The sequence below is a fragment of the Labrus bergylta genome, chromosome 14 (assembly GCF_963930695.1).
Source record: "Labrus bergylta chromosome 14, fLabBer1.1, whole genome shotgun sequence".
Lineage (NCBI taxonomy): Eukaryota > Metazoa > Chordata > Actinopteri > Labriformes > Labridae > Labrus > Labrus bergylta.
The window spans coordinates 18060781-18081403 of record NC_089208.1 but is presented as its reverse complement, the minus strand read 5'-3'; the positions used below and the strand labels follow the sequence as shown (position 1 = coordinate 18081403).

At 38.3% G+C, this 20623-nt stretch overlaps 1 protein-coding gene across 9 annotated transcripts; it reads left to right on the top strand.

The window, feature by feature from the left end:
- The first annotated feature begins 5194 nt into the window (after positions 1-5194).
- Positions 5195-20537, top strand: arfip2b (ADP-ribosylation factor interacting protein 2b). 9 transcript variants are annotated; one of them, XM_065962850.1, is made up of 10 exons: positions 5195-5493; positions 7524-7634; positions 10990-11022; positions 12667-12775; positions 15409-15495; positions 15968-16083; positions 16252-16473; positions 16608-16765; positions 17441-17615; positions 17727-20537. In XM_065962850.1, exons 2-10 carry the CDS (start codon positions 7536-7538, stop codon positions 17880-17882), a joined length of 1155 nt encoding a protein of 384 aa, XP_065818922.1. In that variant the 5' UTR covers positions 5195-5493; positions 7524-7535; the 3' UTR covers positions 17883-20537. The 9 variants fall into 9 exon arrangements, with proteins under 9 accessions (XP_065818922.1, XP_020505765.1, XP_065818921.1 ...); XM_020650109.3 differs by lacking the exon at positions 15409-15495 and adding an exon at positions 14266-14322 and having other exon boundaries at positions 5196-5493; XM_065962849.1 differs by having other exon boundaries at positions 5196-5493; positions 10990-11046.
- Positions 20538-20623: the final 86 nt, after the last annotated feature.

Genomic DNA, 20623 nt, shown 5'->3' with positions numbered 1-20623 from the left:
AATAAAAATGCAATTATAAAATTGGGGCGGCTTTGGCTCAGTGGTAGAGTCAGTCGCCTCTTGATCAGAATGTTCAAGGTTCAATCCCCAGCTCCTGCAGGACATATTTCCAATGTGTTCTTGGGAAAGACACTCAACCCCAAGCTTCTCCTGCTGTGGCTTATAGATGTGTATGGATTAGTTAATACTGATGGACTCTTTACTAGCAGCCTCTGCCATCAGTGTGTGAATGGGTAGGTGCTCTGAGTAGACTAGAAAAGCACTTTATAAGCTTAAAACCATTTACATTTTTTTTTTTTTTTTTTTTTTTTACATAAATAACCAACAAAAATGTCTCCAAATGTACACAAAATCAAATGAAATATGTAGAACCCAGCATGGACAGCATTGAAATGTTCTAAAGTAAAGTTTCTTGAATGATTCATTTTAAAATTCATGCTTCTGTGGAATAATCTCACCTTTGCTTTAGTATCTTTATGAAAAACATTTTTTTTCTTTCGAACCACCCAAATTGTTAAACTTTCTTTTTCATATTGGGCACAAAAACAAGACTAATATCCCCCAAAATAAATGTTCTTGAGGCCATCTGTACAGGCTGAATTACATTTTTTTTTTATTATTCTTGAATGAAAAATTCTGCTGACATTAATAAATAACTTACAATAAACATAACTTAATAAGGTTCAGCCACTTGTATTGATCTTAAAATTGACATAATTTCCTTTAGATCTTAGTTTACTTTATTTTTTTATCAGTGAAAAAGATAGTGGCTCACTTCACCTGACAATAAAAACGTTCTGTTTCTAAGCATTGCATAAAAAAAAGCACCCAGGGACCCTTCCTCCATTGGAGTCTTAGGTAATCAGTCCCACTTTTTCAACACTAGGATGCAAATGATCTCAAGTATTATTATCTTATCCCCTCATTCGTAAAAACACATGTTACTTATGTTACAGTGAAAGTAACTGATTATCATAATGAGAATAAATTGATGATGTCTTGAGTGTGACTGCTGCAGGCTATAACTAGAGTGGACATCACTGTACACTCACACATCTGCAGTAGCAGCAGCTGTGGCTAATTACGTTGCTTGGGATTATAATGTGCACATGTCTGCAAGCTGTAAATCATTGTAAGTGTTTTAAGGTATTTAGCATATGAAAGAAGGTTTGCAAAAAGACATGCCCACTGGAAAAGACTGGCACAACCCAAGAAACACACACACAGCTGGAAAATTGGTACCGCATTCATTCACACTTCCATTTTCCAAAAATCCCATATGGCATTTCATGCCCCTTCCAAAAAATACCATGAGAGTGTCTTTTGGCTCCACAACTCTTTGAGTCTCAAATCTGTCCATTGATAAAAATTCTCATTCTTTCCCGGCTTTCACTTCCCAACTCCTTCTTCAGACTGACAAACTGCAGAGCTTTTTCAGTCTCCTCGGCCTGTCAGTGAGTGTAGGATCTCATCCAGCACCGTCACCGTGCATTATTCATAGCTTGTAAAAATGAGAGCAAGAAGCTTGTGCTTTAAGAGCAGATGCTCTGTTCAACCATTTAGTAACATTCATCATATTACCAAAATATAATTGTTCTTTTTGACACACTTAACCCATGATCTTATGTGAAGCCATTTAAAATGGATTGTTCTCTGCCGTGATTCACATATTGTTTATTTGAGTGCAGTTATGTATGTACTGGCTGATGCTTCTTAAATCCACAAATTATTAAATTACTTTGTTTAACAACCTCATCTGACTTTTTCATAATTTCTACCTAGCATGTTTTGTTTTGGTGCATAAACTGATATCAATGATGATGCAACTTTGCCTTGGAGGATGATGTCAACAAAAAACTGCCATTTTATTTTTGCATTGCTCTAATTTAAGGAGGGAATAGATGAGGATTAAAAAAAATGTGTAATTGTAGACCCTTGGAAACATCTCCAGCTGTTGTTAATCTTCTGTGTTGTGTTACCATGGCGATAAGAGTTCTAAATGATGTTGAGTTGGAGAATGTTGTTGATTGTGACATCACAGCATCTCATAAAATCTGTTCTGAAGACTGGAGCTTCAATGCTTTTGGTCTACTTTGGAGTTTGTGGGTTTGAGATAGGCGTGAGAGATAGTTGTGAAAGAGAGTGGTTAGAGAAATTGTTGTATTCAAAGCATTCGAAAGTTATTTGGTCTTGTTTGTTGTTTTGTCCGTGTTGTTCTGTGTTATCCTTTTCTGTATTTTAATACAGAAACAGGTTTATCATGGACTTCATGGAGGGAAGTAGAGGAGTCTACAAGTCGATCAGGGTGCTGTTTGACACACCGATTTATGAACGTGCCAAACAGATCTGTTGGCACATTCAATCCTTTAAAGTGAAGGTTGCAGTGGTGGCTGAACTGTTAAACCTTCAACAGAAGAAGCAGCTTCCATCTGAGCTTACTGTTGAAGACATGACTGACCTGCTGCTGGAAGAGAGTAAAACGTCCCTGAGGGTGCAGCTCTGGGAGTTTGAGATGGATGATTTTGACGAAGAGTTACTGTCGTTATATATCAATAAATGTCACAATAATCAATGTGTGGTTCCATTGCAGTCAATTCGCATCAGCCGGTCTCATTTGAAGTTATCATGATGTTGCTTAGACAAAGTGTTAAGAGTAGATGATTATTATAGAACATTAATTTACAGCTAATGTCTAATGTCAGGTTTGGTAAAGTTACCTGTTATTTAATTTACAATAATTTTGTGTTATTTATAATGTTTTGTAAAAATAAATTGCATCATTTACATCTGATCCTTCATGTAAGACCACCTTTAAAAAAAACATGTGTCATACAAAATGCAGGTTTGTACAAGATGACACAGATACGCAGATATTTGGTCAGCAAATGTCAGGGACACACTTGCTGTAAGATCCGAACCTGCGCCTCCATCAGCCTCTGCCTCATCAAGGCTCTGGAGCATGGCTAAAGCCTCTGTGGCAGTCATCCTCCTCCTTCCTGACATTTTGTTCTATTCTGTTCTAAATCAGATCCTAATTTACTCTATTCTGTCTTTTCAATGTTGATTAATTCAAATGTATGTCTTCTATTCTTTCTAGCCTATATGGTTTTGGGCGGGTGAGCTTTCTTTCCTCCTTGGCTCCAGCGTTATAAACAATAGTTGCTAGGCAACAGCGATGGGCACCTTCAAGAGCGGGGAAAAAGTAGCAAATACTGAAATGATACACTGGCTATAATGCATGCCAATATGACCGCTATGGACTTTCAAGGCAGAAATACTCAAAACTCTTTTGTGTTTTTGATAAAATAACAATGCTATAATAAAATAAAGACACATTTAGGAAAAGTCATGGTCCTGTTGTTATATAGGTTTTATTTTCAGTAAGTTATTACATTGCAAAATTTAAAAAAACAGTCAAAATGACTGCCTTGGTCGTTCTAGTGTTAAGTCTGTGTGACTTAAGTTAAATAAAAAATGTAAGTGGTACAGTTGACTGCAACACTTCATACTGAAGTCCTAATAGTTCATATGTTTCACAAAGCAGTACTGAAACAAAATCCTTGTTTTATAAATTATAGTTAATAGAATGGCATACGCAAAAAAACAAATGTGTGCAAAGCATTTTTATGACAAAGTTTGACACATTTAAAAAAGCCTCAAAACATTGTAGTCCAGCACCTTATCAATTGATCATGTACTCACAGTTACCAAAAGAGGGCAGTATTGTAGCTCATTTTTGCTTAGGCCACAGGCAAGCAGGTTAAGGAAGATTATCACATAAGTGAAGGGGGTGACAAATCATACATTATGATTGAATTCTAGAGACTTGTGCAACCAATGAGCAGGTAGAAAATAAGGGAAGAGAAAACTATACAACAATATAAAATATGTGCATTTCTCCTGTAACGTGCATGACAGGTGCCCAATGTTAGCCCGGTACTGAAGCTTTCATTTAGCCTACTGTATGCAAATGAAAGCCATACAACTTTGGGGTTGAAGTGAGGTGTTAACTTGTTTGTTCCCACACAATAGATTCAATGTCTTTGTTTAACATCACTAATTGTCCTCTATCTGTGAAGAGGACACTGTGTTATTTGTTGTGTGTTGCAACATGCATTATAGGCCTTATCCAGAAAAATGCAACACCTTCAAAAATAGTTGAAGGCTTATGTTCACAAATTTTGTGATTTACCAAAAAGGCAATGTTATTTGTTTTCTCATGATACCGTTGTAATAAGTCACAAGTACAATTTCATTGAATGTTTCTCTTAGTTACTTCAAAGCACTTATCAACTCAAATCATTATGCTCTAATTATATCATCACAGTTAATTTGGACTTGAAGCCACAGGGGGCAGGATTTCTTTGAATATTGGACTTCAGCATCCAACCTTTGGATCCACAGCAGTCAGAACTCCTAGCATTTCTTGGGGAAAAAACTAAATAACTTACACTTAACTGAGTTAATGTACAGCCACCAGCTGTGGGATTGGACTAACAATGGACCTGCAAATCACCTGCAAGATCTTCCCAAAGATGTGCTGTAGTTTATTTGAGGAAAATGTAAGAACTCTCACTCCAATAAAGTGTCAATGTACAAAGTAGTCATTCGAATTTTTCACATGGATAGTTTTAAATATTTTAACGCACTCCATTGAAAAACATTTTTTTGGGGGGGAAATTAATTTGGAACTACTACTTTGGAAGGTGGCATGCTTACAAATTATTAGTTACAAAAATGACGAGTATTTATTTGATATGCCTACAGTAAAATCTGTTTTATAAATCAGCCATTAAATGCAGTTAAAATGTTTTAAAAGGTTAAAAAGTTCCAAAAATATATTGCAGACCTAATATTTACACTCTATGATCGCAGATAACTAAAAAATTGTGCCAGATCGTATACAAGTTGTATCCTGCCACTGCATCAAATAGCTCTCTACAAATTTTTCTGCATTAAAAAAAATAATGAAAAACATCTCTTTGCAGAGACTCTACACAAGAGAGAAAAACAATCGTATTATATATGTAATATGAATATATATCTACAATATATCCACTGTTTCCACTATAAACTGGCCTGGCACTTTATCACTTGGTATGATTACAGCAGGATTTGCGTTTGTTACTAGAGATCCATCGTCTTTCTAATAGAGGATCTTTGGATCGTAGCGCGTCTGCAAAAATGAATCCGTCGGTGTCGTCAGTTCCGTAAAGCGTTCCTCTTGGCATAATTAAGGAACAGGATAGAGGATTATTTGTGTAGAGACAGAAGAAAAACCTTGTTAGACTTTAAATTGACATGACACACAGATATTTGTAGATAACAGCGCTGCGTTGTTTGCCACTTGTGTTTTTTTTTTCCTGGTACGGACAAAAAGAGCAAACCAGTCTCCAGCCGCGCGTGTATTGGGATGCACTGCCGCTAGCTTGATATTAGCTCTCTCGCTAGCTTCCAGATCAGCTCTGTTTTCACGACGGGACCAAATACACCGTAAGTCAACCCGTTTCAAAACGATAATAAAGCAGTATGTATTGGAAAACGAGTTTGAATCTTATACAGTTAATATTAGCTTTATTTCCACTGTAAGCTTGCTGTTATTATTTGTAGTTTTTATTTTTAACCATCATCTTCTTAACACGTGAACTAAACGCAGGCCGTATTTATTTCCACCGTCAATAAAACTGCGTCAATATAATGCCAATTCTTAATAGATAGAGATTATGTGCTTTTATTTTTTTTCAGAACCGACACTATGTTGGGCTTATTGAACCCACCATATGTCTGCATGGAAAAACATGCACCTGAGCAGGTGCACCTGTCCTGGCGGTCGGGATATTTATAAATTGCGCTCTTAGTACTTCTTTATTGTCAATGGTACTTTGTAACCTGGAAGCCTTAATAGAATCATTAGGTTATTTATTATGTTTACCGTAATTTAATATACGATCTCAACCTGTTTCCATTTAACTATTTGTTTTTTCAACTAATAAAGAAAAGGTTTGTTTTTTAAACATTTCCAACATTTGACATAGAAGTTGGTGTAAGAACTGCTGAAGAGAGCTTCTCTCACGGAGAGTCAACAGAGACGTGTCATTCCTCAGGAAATGGACAGACCATGGCATTTAAAATGAAACGCCCAGTTAGGCAAATGTAAACAAACTGTTCTCGTTTCTCCCATCAAACAACATCTATAATGTCTGCGCCAGCAAATGATCTGACTGCCACTATAACCTGCCATGTTACAGTCAGCTACATGTGCAGAAAATCCAGGACACCAAGCTTTTTTTTTTTTTATGTTAACTAATCCAAATGTTCGCCCTGGGTTAACTTTGATAATTCATATTCACACTCATTAATAGTTACATGCTTCATAAGCGTTGTTTCCTGTGAATCCTGTCAGCCTCCCTGTTTTCCATTGGTGCTATGAATTAACACAAATACATTTTAAATTGTATTATTTGTAAGCCTAGTATAGAGTAGTAATCTTAAAAGATTACATATCCTAAGTGTTTAACTTGTAGTCAAAACATGGCACGACCACGTTACATTTTGAGACAAATATAATTGGGAAATATATCATATTTGTTCATCTTTTGGCAGCTACTAACTTTAATGTGTTAAATCTTAATATTTAATCCCAGCTGCTGTTAAGTGGAAGCTAGTTGTTCTCCATCTGAAACTGGGAAAATCAATGCACCACCGAACACCCACAAGTTTGTCCTCAATCATATGCTGAGCTATGGGCTTCCGTTTATCTCTTTGTGTAGAGTTTACAGGCTGAAGTTTTCCAGGTGTTTGGTTTACCAGGAATAACAATTGCATTTGCTGCCTCGTTGAACCTTAACAAGTGTCTTTAAGGTCCTCAAATTGGCTTTGATTTGATTATGTCTCTCACACACATATTGCAATACACACAAATCGGCCATTAGTGTTTGTAGGAGTGAATTCAGTAGGATGTGAATTCATTATTCCAACCCAAGCCAAAAATAGGGTCGATATTGCTTCTTGTCCAACATTATTTTTTCATATGTTATCATGCATACTTGATGACACTGAAAGAAGTGAATATACAGTATGTAGCATGAAAAATCACTTTGACCTCTTACAACATTGTCTGACTTGACATCTGTGATGTAAACCATTTTGCAGCCTCCTCCTCTAGTCTTTGTTTTTTTGCAAAGTGAGTGCTGTCACAGTCCAGTCCTGTAATTGAGCTGCAGAGAAGAGTGGCCACTTCAACACAGCTCATTGTAGTGGCGGCTTGTGTGTTTGGGGCTTTCATAGGTCTGCTGTATTTATGTCTTGCCCTTTGAAAATCACCTCCTCCCTTGTGAGCAGCCATTATATTCCCATCTGCCTAATGATTTGGCTGTTTTGACTACGTTCTTTGGTCTTTCCTGTTCAAACTAGCATTTAGGCTTCGCTGTTTTTCCATCTGTAACTTTTTCCCTTTATTCACATGAAGCCATTTCTGTTATACCCATGCTTTATCTCTCTTTATCTCTATTTCTTTCGAACAGACACCGTGCACTATGACAGACAGCATTATGAGTAAAGCTGCCACAATGGAGATTCCTATCAACAGTAATGGCGACACAGGAACACTACCAGAAGACGACAGCCTTGAACAGGTGGGTGAGCGTGTAACAATTTGAGACTCTCCTGTGTAGTTGTTGTTCACCTATTTTAGGACAATGACACCAAGGTCCTGACAGATAACTTGTATCTCAAAAACAGTAGAGTACATTTAATACTCTTGCTGTAATTCTTATTAATTTGCTCTTGCATATTTCATCTCATTTTTAATTTGTTTAAGATCCCTGCTAAAACATTTTTGGCCCCTGACAATTGTCGGCGATGATGCGATTTTGCAGTCCGTAAAAAGAATACATTTGTTTATAGTCACACTATTCATTTTTGTTAAGTTGCTTATTTTCTATTGGTTTAAATAATTATTTTATTTTTCAGTTAAAGTGTAAGCTCAAGTATATCTTCTGCGCCATCTGAGTTTTTCCTCAAGGAAACATTAGCTTGATAATGTATTCAGTCATGCAGTGCTATCTTTGAAAGTCAAATCATTCACATGAAGTGAATGAGTGCATGAAGACAATGAAACCTACATGTTTAAGCCAACTATCCGTCTATCTTTCACAAATCTTGAAAGACCAGTCATCTGATTGACTTTACACTTGGTGTTTTTTTCTGATGACCTGAGGGAGTTCAGAGAGGAGTGTGAACTCGTGCTGATGAGCAGCGCTTTCTGCGTCCAAGCAACAGGGCTGCTTCTCCTAATAGGTCCTCCCCTGTCAGCCATTGCACTGCCTCTTCTTAGTTAATACAGTTGTTGTCAGTCTTGAACACTGGCTGTGTGAGTGCAGCCAGTCAGCCACTTCATTTTATTCTTTCAATTTATGTATGCGTGTTCATTTACTCAGTACAAAAATATCAATCACAGTCTCTTTCTCTGAATTTGAATATTTTCCTCTGCCTGGGTAGATCTTTTACTCCAGTATGTTTTACCTGTCATAGACTCTAAGATGTGTCTGCTTAGTGACAGCTGTGGGGAGATTTCCTCCTGGGAAATCAGGTGTTTGAGACCAGCTGTCTCCATGGGAACCAGTTGTTCTCTTTAACAGCTCCTGTGGCCACATGTTCAGTGTTGCACACACATCTCATGTGTATTTCATAAACCTTACTACTATGTGTCAAAAAATTGCATTCTTTCTTACTATTCTAACTAAGCATGATGTCACACTGACTATAAAGTCCATCCCAAATTCATTGTATGCAATTTTGAGCATGTGTGAAGCGCCCGGCTGTTAACTAGATTGGCCCTATTTTTTAGTATGTGACAGGAGCTCAATGATCATTCTCCTCTGAATACAAAAGTTACAAATACAAGTTTGCCCTAGCCTACAGTAATAGGTTTTATATGTGATCAAATAATATTAAAATAACTACATAGCTGTAAATGTAATACAGCTAAGGAATGTATAATGTTGTTAGATTCTATATACAGCCTGACAACCGTGATAGCCTGGTGCTAGCTTATTTAAAGAAGCTCGGACTGGAAGTCCTTAAGTTAGAATGGGGTTTTGTACAAAGCCTACTGTATGTGTTCAGCAGGAACGCCACCTGAAGGGAGAGAACTACATCAATGAGTTCATCCTTGATGTAGTTCTCGCCCTCCAGGTGTTAAATGATCATTTGCAGAGTCTCGTTTGAAGTCAAAGACGCTGTGTTGCTATCACTGTAAGTAGTGTTAAAGTCAGAGTCTGTGAGAATGAAGTAACATCAGAGTCGCAGGGTAAAATAGGTGGAACAGGTTCTTGCGTCCAAAGGCACACCTTGTTGCGCAAACAGACTGAAGATCCTGGAAGAAGCACAGCCAGTTAACTTGTTATTTGCTCACCAAACTTGAAGTGGCTTCTTCACAGTAGTAAAGAAAAGCCTGCCTTCTCACGAAGCTATCAAGATGTAGCAAGTGTCTAACCATTGGTTTTTTTCTTCCTCTGTTGAAAGTGTTCATGGATATGAAGTGTTTATCTGCACTGTTTGGTGCTGGATATTAACCAGTTGTCATAGCAACTCCGCAATTAATCTGAAAGTGGCTGTGCTTTGTCCTTGGGTGAAAGCCCTCTGAAACCAGATTGGTATCTGCCACGCAGCGTTTTTAGTTTAAGCTGCAGCAGTCTGTCTCATTTATGTGGAGATGAAGATTGGCTGATTTAGAAGGAGCAGAAATGTGGTTTTAGATGTCGTAGCTGTGCTCTTGTGTCAGGGCAGGAATGGTGAGTGACAGCTTCACAGTTACAGACAAAGGACTGACTGCAAGCAACATCCTGGCAAAGAATAAGATGCATCACAGTAGCTCTCAGCATTTTAAGATGTGCCATTACTTATAGTTTCTCAGAGGTGAATACATGTGCTTTTAATTTAGAAATACCCCAATCGTGTGGTAAGGATTAAAAAAGAAACTGCACATTTATTTTGTAAAAAGAAAAATTTGTCTGTGGCATTTTTATGCAGAGCCTCTCTTTTTCAGGGAGTGTCTACAATGCCATAGTTTCCTGATTTTTTTTTATGCCATATCTCTGTATAAACAGACTATAAGACCGTAAGCCTCTTACAACTTACTGTTAAGATATGACAGCCACATTATTTCCTGATGACTTAAAGGTGCTGTAGTTTGCTTTATCTCAGGGAACAGGCACTGTGTCAACAAAGTATCCAGGGAGGGATCAGTGTCTACGTCACTTTTCTTCCACATCGAGCAGATGCCACAACACAAGGCTGCAGTTATATATAGACTGAAGCGAAGGAGGAAATGTAGTTGAAGAGGCTGTGTCCTTTTCTTCAGTTCCTTTTTGGTCTAACTATCCATCTTGACACACTTTGAATATTTAAATTATGATGTGATTTAAGAAACTCTAGAAATTAGGCACCGGTGCTAGAATGAATCTTTAAGGTAACATGTGACATGAACTACTTAAATAGAAAATTGTCTTTCCTGGAAGGTTTTGTGTTTGTGTGGATGATTTTGTGTGTGCGCACAGTTCTTTCTTGATTTATTTTCTTTAATCTTAATGTCACTTTTGATGTTTGCTCATGTCTTGTTAAATGATACGTTTATATTTTTTCTGTTGAATTGGAACCCGTTCTTTCTTTGTGCAGACAGTGATGGAATAATATCATGGCAAAGTTGCATGTAGTCCATATCATCCCAGATATGGACTACATGATCCACGAAACATGAACCTAATATAAACCAGCTCAATGACCTGACCTGCTCTGATATCACTCATCACTGCTCTCCATTCCCCATCCCTGCTGTCTGTGGACATTACAATGACCTTTTCTTGGAGTTCCTTTGCATCACTCTATCCTGTTTCATAATTTCAGTCATGGATTATTTTTCTTTTTGTCCCTTTTCCTTTTTGTTGTTGTTTTGTGTTTGTCTGTTCTCCCTCTTCCATCTCTGTGCAGGCTGCAAAACTGCAGTGGAGCTTAGATGAGAAGGTAGGGAGCTCCAGAGGCACCAGGGTGAGCAGGCCATTTGTGCATTTGTGTGTATGTGTTAATGATGGTGTGTAGTGCTGCTCAGTGGTTTGACTTTATGTGGCATTAAATTGCCTTGCATCACTTTTGTTGTTTTATAACACAAAATGTCACATATTTCATTTGAATGGCAAACCGCTGTGCAGCGTGACTTGTGCTTTCTGTTAACTTAGCTCCTACTTACACTTGATAGGAGTCTCTAGAAATTAACATTGTTTAGAAGATTTCCTTCAAAAATAATTTCCTTCAAGTAGATTTAGCAACAAAAAAAAAAAACTGTCGGCTAACACTGAAATCTAAACCTTACATTCTGTTTTCATTTGATTAACATATTTATAGTCTAGATTCTGTGTGCACTTACCTAACGTGAACATGTTGGAAGGGGCTGGATTAACATCACACTGTCACACTAATATTCATCATATGATACTTTCACTGTAGCGGTGATTTGACTTACCAATGCTTGCTTTATATTGATGTTTAAGTCATAATTGAACAATGTTGTTGTGTTTCTGCAACAAAGCTAACAGAGTGCTTACAATGACTAAACACCTCATAAGCCTTCACACATTTCAGGTATATTCAGGCAGATTTGTCCTAGTAGATGCTGTTTAACCTCCAACAGCAGCACAGAGCACAGCAAAGTCACGTTTGCTTCCTCTTCTTAGTGTCAGTGTACTATTTGTGTTAATGTTTGCACAAAGGAAATGGCTACCTCCCTTTCCATAACTCTTGTGTTTCCTTATCACATTCCTACTGAAGAGTCCAAGCCCAAGGTTTCAGGAATCTAAATATCATGCAGCTGTTTAAATTTTTATGATAGGCGCTATGGGTCTTTGCTCAGAGTTGAGTCACTGGGTGTGCAGTGTTTGCAGCAAATGATATAAGAGGCTTTCTCCCAGCACAGACAGGAGTCAAATTTAAACCTGTTTGTCTTAGGAACACATATGGCTTGCCTAAGTGAGAAATCTATTCAGGCTAGATTGTCCTTTTTCACAAATCCCTTACATGTTTTTTTTTTCATAACTTGCTGATATTTAAGAAGGAAGGCAAACAAAAGAAAGCTGTGAGTTAAATTAAGGAAAACACACAAGATGGATTATGTGTCTCATAACACCGTTCCCCTCATGATTCAGAGCCTTACTGCAGCCTGTGATTATTTTGGCAGGAAAGAAGAGTTTGCTTGAGCATTTCCTGCTGCATAGATCATTAAGGTCACTGCTTGGGTTTGACTTAAGGTTGATCACAGCTGTGCTGTTGCAGTCTTCTTGCTTGCTCCCATTGTGGCAGGAGGTTCAGTCCAAGTCATTAGTTAGGTTGATTATTAACAGGGTTCTTAAGTGCTGTGTTTGCTGTGTAGTTCCCTAAAGTTGGCTACCAGATAAGAGGATGAAGTTAAAGGTTGCTTAAAGATTGTGTATACACTAACCTTCCTAACATAGTAGTGTCTGTCTCCCTCTAGTGACTAGACTTTAACATACATTGTCTACACTGTCTGAGTTTAACACTGATGTCATAATCTTCTGTATACGTGTCTCTAACCAAAACCCTCATCCCTTTCTTTGTTGTTGTTGTTCTTTTTTATTTTATTTCTGCACTTTGCAGGACTTACAGCAGGTGATGGTATCAGGTCCAAATCTCAACGAGACTAGCATTGTGTCTGGGGGTTATGGAGGAGCTGCAGAGGGTATCATCCCCACCAGCTCAATCAAAGGTACAGATAAATCTCCTCTGTCTTATCTCCTCAGCTGTTCTGTCACTCTGTCCCATTTTGACTTGTTCTGCTGTCTCTTATTCTGGGAGTTTCTTCAGAAGACAATGAGGTATTTGGTTTCTGTGGCTTCCTCTCATTTTCCCCAGGAGATTGTAGTGGAAGTAATTTGCAGTGGTTGGGGGTCGATTGTAGTGGTTAATACATAGCCTACAGTAAGCCTCCACTGTATCTCAAAATGTGCCTGTGGTCTTTATTACTCAGTGTTGGTGGTTCTATGTTTAGACATGGAAGGAAGCAGAGATGCAGATTGAATTTGATTGATTTAAAAAAAAACAAAAAAAAAACATTTATTCTTCGAATAGAAATGTATTTTCTGCATTCAGTCCCGAAAAGGATGTTTGAATTAAGATTATTTTCTTGGGATGTAGACCCCATTTGAGAGTGAATGCAGTAGATAGCCAGGAAAGGTAACATTAGGTAAAATTTTGATTCCATGGGCCCTGAGGGATCCAAGGAAGATCTCTGGGGAGCATGCTGTTTTAACATTGCTGTAGGACAATGCGGTTAAAAGAATCACTGCCGTCCCCAAGTTGTTCTTGTGTTAAAAATGAATCGACAAATGATGCAGGAAAGGAGATCAAAGCTCTCATATTAGATTTGTTTTATTATTTGTTTGTCTGAACACAGTGTTTGTTGGTTTTTTCTGAACTTTTCACTAGAATTGTCAGAATCTGTTGAGGTGGTTTGGGCATCTGTTAAGGATGCCTCCTGGACGTCTCCCTTTTAGAGGTTTTCCAGGCACGACCAACTGGGAGGAGACCCCGGGGCAGACCCAGAATATGCTGGAGGGATTATATATCTCCTCTAGCCTGGGAACGCCTCGGAATCCCCCAGGAGGAGCTGGAAAGTGTTGCTGGAGAGAGGGAAATCTGGGTTGACTTACTGCACCTGCTGGCACCGTGACCCGACCTCGGATAAGCGGAAGAAAATGGATGGATGGATGGATGCATGTCAGAATCTTTGCGGGTGTGGAAGGGTTTGGACACACTAGGTGCGGGTACAGGCACTAAAATCAAGCGAGAGTGGGATTAAGAAAACAGTCTGGCCCAGGGCTCTAGAATGCAGTAAAACACCTGTGGTGATATAAACCGGGCTAAAGGTGATAATAGTACCGCTGCACTGGGTGAGCTACCCAAGCGCCCCACAAATATATTATTTAACAAAGGAAGCAATGACCACGGCGGTAATGGACAGACTTGATGGACATATTGATTAAATAACTAAATAAATATTCCAAACTTGTTAATTCCACTGATGTCATTCAGACAATTGGAAAGGACCAGCTCTCCCCAAACAATACAGCTTGCTTTGTTTTGAATTGTCCTAGGAAGCAGTTGAGCAGTTTAACTGAAGCCAAGGGAAACGGCAACTCTCTCATTACGACTTATTTGATACCTTTTCTAACATCTTTGTCCCACTCTCTCTCTCAGGCCCCGCAGTGCGCTACAATGCTGAGTTTAACAAAAGGATCCCAGTTCAAGGATTAGGTGGATTTTTAGCTCTAAGTTTTGTTATTAATGGAGAGCTTGTTTCCAAAATGGGATGTCGTTTTGGGGGATGTTGATGAGATGCTGAACAGCCACCATTTAGGTAACATTAAGAATCAGTAAGCACGACCTGTGTCTGTTACAACACCAACAAACATAATGATAATTGATTTTACTTTATTTAAATGCTCATCCTCTCATTGTGCATATCTCATTTTGGAAAGATCCTTTTTTTTACATGTTGTCTTCTTTATTCAGCTGGGAAGGATCTCCTCTTTCGCTTGAATCCTTTTATCTACCTCAAATTTTCACTCCATCGGTAGAGAGATGGCAGTACACTTACTTATGGCTGCTGCTCGTTCAGTCGGACATTTGGACTCTCTCTCTATGACATCACTTCTTTTACACGTTCTTCTTCTGGTTGGGGTCTATCTTTTTTTCCCCCTGAATTACTCTGATCTCTGAACTTCTGTGTACTAAAGCAGAAGCCATCTTCATGCCTATCAATGTGTCTATTTGTATAAAGAAATTCAGTTTTCATTACAAAAGTAAAATACTACTACGAGCAAGTTTGTAAAATGATTGTAATAAAAGCCCCTTAAATTATCAACTTTGTCATTAGCATACATAGTCTTTAAAGAAAGGCTGATCCATTTGTTTTGGTATCACAGTAATAAGTACTGCTGCAATAACTCAAACTGGCCCCGTCCTCATCATCACCACTCACATGTCTGCATTTTTCACTGAATGTCATGCGCTAAATGTTGTCTCTTCATCTTTTTTTCTACTTGTCTGTCCTTTCACCGTTCCCCTCCCCTCGTCCGTCATCCTACTCTACTCTCCATTTTGACGTCCTGCTCTTCTGCTTCCCTTCCCATCCATCTTACTCCTACGTTAACTTTCCCTCTCTGGCATGCTGCATCATCACATTAATAATAACTTCTGTCTGAAAAACGAAATATCCAACTATTATTTAAAATCCTGACCCTATTGTAAATGCCACCCCACACCCCACCCTATTTTATTATCACCCTGACCATTCCTTCATCCAAACCCTCCCACCCAACCATCTGTCCGCTGTCACAGATTTGCGAATGAAGGCCAGGCGAAGTAGTGTTCCTTCATCCAGTTCTTTCCTCTGCCACAAAGCAAGTGAATCAAATGAATACAAAGGTACTGGGGAAACAAAGAGGACGAAGTTCGTCTTATTAGATCTACTTTGAGAATCAGATTGAGCAGTACCCCAGATATTCCTGCTGTCTAAAGTATTTTCAGCCTCTCTGACAGCTTAATATAAATATTATATCTTAAATATTTAGGCTGTTTTAATTGGTATTTCCTCCTTTGCTTTTCCTGCTGTTTTCTTACCACTGAACTCTAACTCCCATACTCATTCTATAATGGTTTAACGGCTTATGGTGATAGAAATCGCTTGTATAATAGCAGACAGATTTGAGAACAGGTTGGGGTTTTGCTTTTCCTGGATTCAACTCAGTTTAAATCCCTTTATGAAGTAGTGGATTCTTTATTGGGTCTTATTCTATTAGAACCTTCCAGAACCACTTTGTTTGCTTAAGTGTTTATTTGCTTCAATTGTTTTGATTACCATGTTGTTTTATTTATTCATTCGGGTCATATCTCTCAGGTTCCAACATGCACCACAGCAGCAGCAGCTCGTCAATGATGGCTGAAGAAGCGACCCGCGGTGTGGCTGTAGAAAAGCTAGAAACAGTGAAGAAGTGGGGTCTTAACACTTACAAGGTATCTGAGGTTCTGTAAAATGAATACAATTATGACTTAATTATAACATTACAATAAAGAGCTACTGGGTGTGTTTTTTTATTTTGTGTCTATTGATGATCTGAAATCAAACATGTTCCTTGAGTTTAATAGTTTTACTTAATTCTCTGTGGTCCTTCATTGTTTTAGTGCACAAAACAAATGATCTCGGAGCGTTTCGGCCGTGGTTCCCGGACTGTGGACCTGGAGCTGGAGGCCCAGATTGAGGTGCTGAGAGACACTAAAAGGAAATATGAGAATGTGCTGCGATTGGCCAGAGCGCTCACCAACCACTTCTACAACATGGTGCAGACGCAGCACGCGCTGGGAGACACCTTCGCTGACCTCAGCCAGAAATCTCCAGAGCTTAGGGTAAGACCTACAAAGTCTTAACTCATGTGTAATGAACAAGATCAGAGGGATGATTAAAACCATTTTTAAATTTGATTGATTTGATTGACCATTATCATATCATGTAATAAAAAATATCTTATTTGGCTTTAAAGGATGAATTTGGCTACAATGCAGAGACTCAGAAGTTGTTGTGTAAGAATGGAGAAACTCTTCTTGGTGCCATTAACTTCTTTGTGTCGAGCATCAACACGTTGGTCAACAAGACCATGGAGGACACCCTGATGACCATCAAGATGTATGAAAATGCCAGGTAAGGACATGAAGTTTACTTCTTATTTTTTCCATCAAACACACTGACTAGACTGACCCTTTTTAAAGGAGGATTGACTAAGAGATGTAAACAAAACTTCAGCTGAAATGCTGATATTGTAATGAAGATCACTGTGACTACTTTTCAATGAAGTGTTTGTATAATATTAAATACAAAACATTGCAAGGAATTTGAATGCGTTGATGTGAAAATGAATGGCAGTTCGGTGTTATCAGAATAATTTCCATGAGCAGATAATGTCAAGGCAGAATCCCAACACTTGCAGTACAAAGTGACAATATATTTTAAAAGAAATATGAATCATGGAGATGTTTTCACCTCTGAGAAAGACTAAGATTAATGTTTGATGTTGGCATATGAGCATAAAAGTCAAACAACATCCACCTTTTTTCTATTACCAAATTACATTATTTGGTATTATTTTACATGTTTGATTTTTTTTAACTCTGGTTTGACACGTATTGACTGTATCACTAGTGATGCACAGAAACACGAACAATCAGAAACACAGTTTGTCCTGTGGTGGGGAAAAAACTGTTAACACATTTTTTGTCTTAAATTGTTGTGCTCATGATAACTTCTATGCACTTCAACTGATGAGCAGGGTTTTCAAGGCATTTAACACTGTATTATTTTTTCACCTTTCACAAACAGGCTGGAGTTTGATGCCTACCGGTCAGATCTGGAGGAGCTCAGTTTGGGCCCGAGGGACGCTGTGGCCATGGCCCGCATAGATGCTGCTCAGCAACAGTACCAGGTCCAGAAGGACAAGTATGAACGCCTCCGCTCAGATGTCATCATTAAACTCAAGTTCCTGGAGGAGAATAAGGTTAGTGGGCAAAAGAGGGGCCACCTTTTTTATTAACTTAAAAATTTAAAAAAATCTGTTTTGACCTTAAATGTTGTTTCTTGATTTCCTTATTCTCTCTCTCTTTTTCAGGTGAAGGTGATGCACAAGCAGCTCCTTCTCTTCCATAACGCCATCTCAGCGTACTTTGCTGGCAACCAGGAGCAGCTGGAGCAGACGCTGAAGCAGTTCAACATAAAGTTGAGGCCTCCAGGGGCCGACAAGCCCTCCTGGTTAGAGGAGCAGTGAGCAGCCTTTCTTCTTGACCACCTCCACCTGTTACCTGTTGAAACCCCCTTACTTACAGAGGGAAACACATGCAGATAAATGAGAGGATGACGATGAGCATGTGGCTAGATGATTGGACAGATGAAGGAGGATTGGACTGATGAAATGCAGGGTATTACTGACGAGTGGGCTAAATGCAGCTGGAAACCAAGTGGCCAGATTCATGAACAGTCTGGGGGCTTTTAGTGCCTCTCCCCAAACTTCCTATTTGTCACTCTGAACCTCTTCGAGCTTTGAACCCAGAGAAACCATTCATCTCTACCTTCCCTCCCTCCTAATTAACTCCACCCCCCCTCCCTTCTATCTCAACACTATTTTGCCGTGTGAGCTTGTTTCAGTCACGTTCACAGTCATTACTGTACTCCATGAGTGTTCACAGTGCTCTGAGTTGAACCTCAACCAAACATGTTCTTGTGACCACAGATGGAGAAGAGAAAGGAAAACTGGCGACACAGTTAAACCTGCTCAGATGTACCAAAACACTACTTCCAAAACTCCTCCAGACATTATCACTCTTCCAGTGTGCCTCCTCATGTAAGAGCTAGTTTACTTAGATTGCAGCCTGCAGGAAGAAAAGTACGATCAGACAAACATTTCAAACCATTAGTGAAGGGCATTTGTGCGGTACACTGGAATGGAATGTCTAGACATTACCAATCAATGTACATTTCAAATTAAGTAATGTGTCACTTTGAAATAACTGTTATATTTTTGTGTTTAATTATGAGAATATTATTTTATTCTGTTCTTAATTTGACTATCATCTCTGAAAGTTTATGCTTATTTTAGTTCTAGTCAGATGTTTGTCTTGTGCTTAAGAGTGGAGTGCAGTTTACTGTTTAGGCAACATGTGCTTGTGTTTTACACTCCAGGTACCGCAGTGCTTAGTCTGTAGTCATCAGAAATGCTACAGATTTGAAATCGTAGCTGGAAAAATCTGACTCTTTATGCAATGATCATATAAGGAACACTGCCACAGCTTCACAAACTAACACAGGTTTGGGTCTTCAGTTATTTTTTTAAGCTAATTTAGCCCCCAAAATGGAAAAAAAAAGCTGTTTATAGGAAGCTTAACCCATGCTACAAGTTCATTGATGATCTGGGTTTCACTGTGAACTGAGGAGACAGTTATCTACTGAAGATAGGTAGGTCTGTTAAGATCCAACAAACTTGAATGGATTGGAATCAATTAATTAATTAATTGTTGCGTGATGACATTGACATGTGTTTTTGTCTTTTTTCATTTGTTTATCTTTTAGAGTTAATAAGGAACATTTCATTGACATCCAGGTTCAAATCTTTCAGTCCTCTTAAAATAATATGCTTGTCTAAGATGATCTTTCTTCACACTGAAGATTATATAGTAGTTGTCTAATATTACTAATCCTAATAATTCAACATCAAATCTTGTAAATGAGTGGTTTGGGAATGGGATAAGACTAATAATACATGATTGTTTAGATCTTGTGAAATGTCATCTTAAGATACTGGTAGAACACAATCATCAACACTTGACAATAAGGGGACGGTTTTACCACAGAATATCTCCATGGTACTACCTACGTAATGTTCAATGTAATCATCACTGTTTTTCTATGTTTCTGTTTGTTAACTGGGTGGAGTAAACATATTGTACACTGAAATGTATGATTGTTTTTGTTTTTTTACAAATGGCTCAATTTGAGTATGACATAACTGAGTTCAGCAGAAGACACACTTAGGTGAAAACATGCCTCAGGATAACTGTATCTTTAATGGATATCTTTCCAAAAATGATTTTAAATGAACTGATTAAAGAGTGTTAGCGTTTACTAGTGTTGAACATATGAAGATAATCCAGGTCATTGAATGTTCAATCATGCTGAATTGGACTCATGAGAGCATCTGGAAACAGAACGGAGAGCTCTATCAGTTCATGAGTTAGTCCTCCTGCTTATTGTCTCCTCTGTATTTGCATGGTAGGCAGCGTTCCAAAGTACATGTGCAGATATGTGTGAATGCACTGTCGCTCTACTCTTGGCCTTCTGCGTCCTGGTTCGTACATGATGCTTAAAAGTTTCTTGATTTCAATTTTAAGACTGGCTGACAAACTATAAAAGACAGTGAAATGAAAATGGATCTCAGAAAATTATTGTAATTTTTTGATTCGTTTGACTTGTGTTTATTGGACTTGTATGTACCAGTGTGTAAAATGAGTGTATTTCAATTCCAGCTGAGAAAGTCACTCAGTCACTTGGCTTTACATAGAGCTAAAATGATTTGCCAGTTTTTGGTCCTTTTGACCACCACACAGCAATATAAAAAGAAAAATGTGACTCCTCTTTTCCAAACCTGCTCCTTTGAAATTTACCAAAATGTATGGCAATAGGAATTTTTTTCTTGTTCTGTAGATGTGAAACCTCCAGTTAATTGAAAAAAAGAACATTTACTTGTGGCATTTAAAGCCACTCTTACTAGTCTAGCCTTTACGTTGTTGCCTAGAGAGAACCAAGATTTATAAAATGAGATATATTGTTTGTGTACAATCAATGTTTTCTAGGCTGAGCTGATGTATCGTACTCAATGAATGACTGCACATAATTATATTTAAGATGATAAATGAAGTCTTGTCATGGATTGATGTGATTCTCTGCCTTCATTCCTCACTCAGACCTGAAAAGTCCCACCTTAACACCCCCCCCCCCCCCCCCAGGGAACAAAAT

Bases quoted from the DNA above. Each gene is read 5' to 3' on its own strand.
- arfip2b (XM_065962849.1), top strand. From the start codon at position 7,536: ATGACAGACAGCATTATGAGTAAAGCTGCCACAATGGAGATTCCTATC. The intron at 7,635-10,989 runs GTGGGTGAGCGT...ATCTCTGTGCAG, and splicing joins AAGACGACAGCCTTGAACAG to GCTGCAAAACTGCAGTGGAG. The intron at 11,047-12,666 runs GTGAGCAGGCCA...TGCACTTTGCAG, and splicing joins GGAGCTCCAGAGGCACCAGG to GACTTACAGCAGGTGATGGT.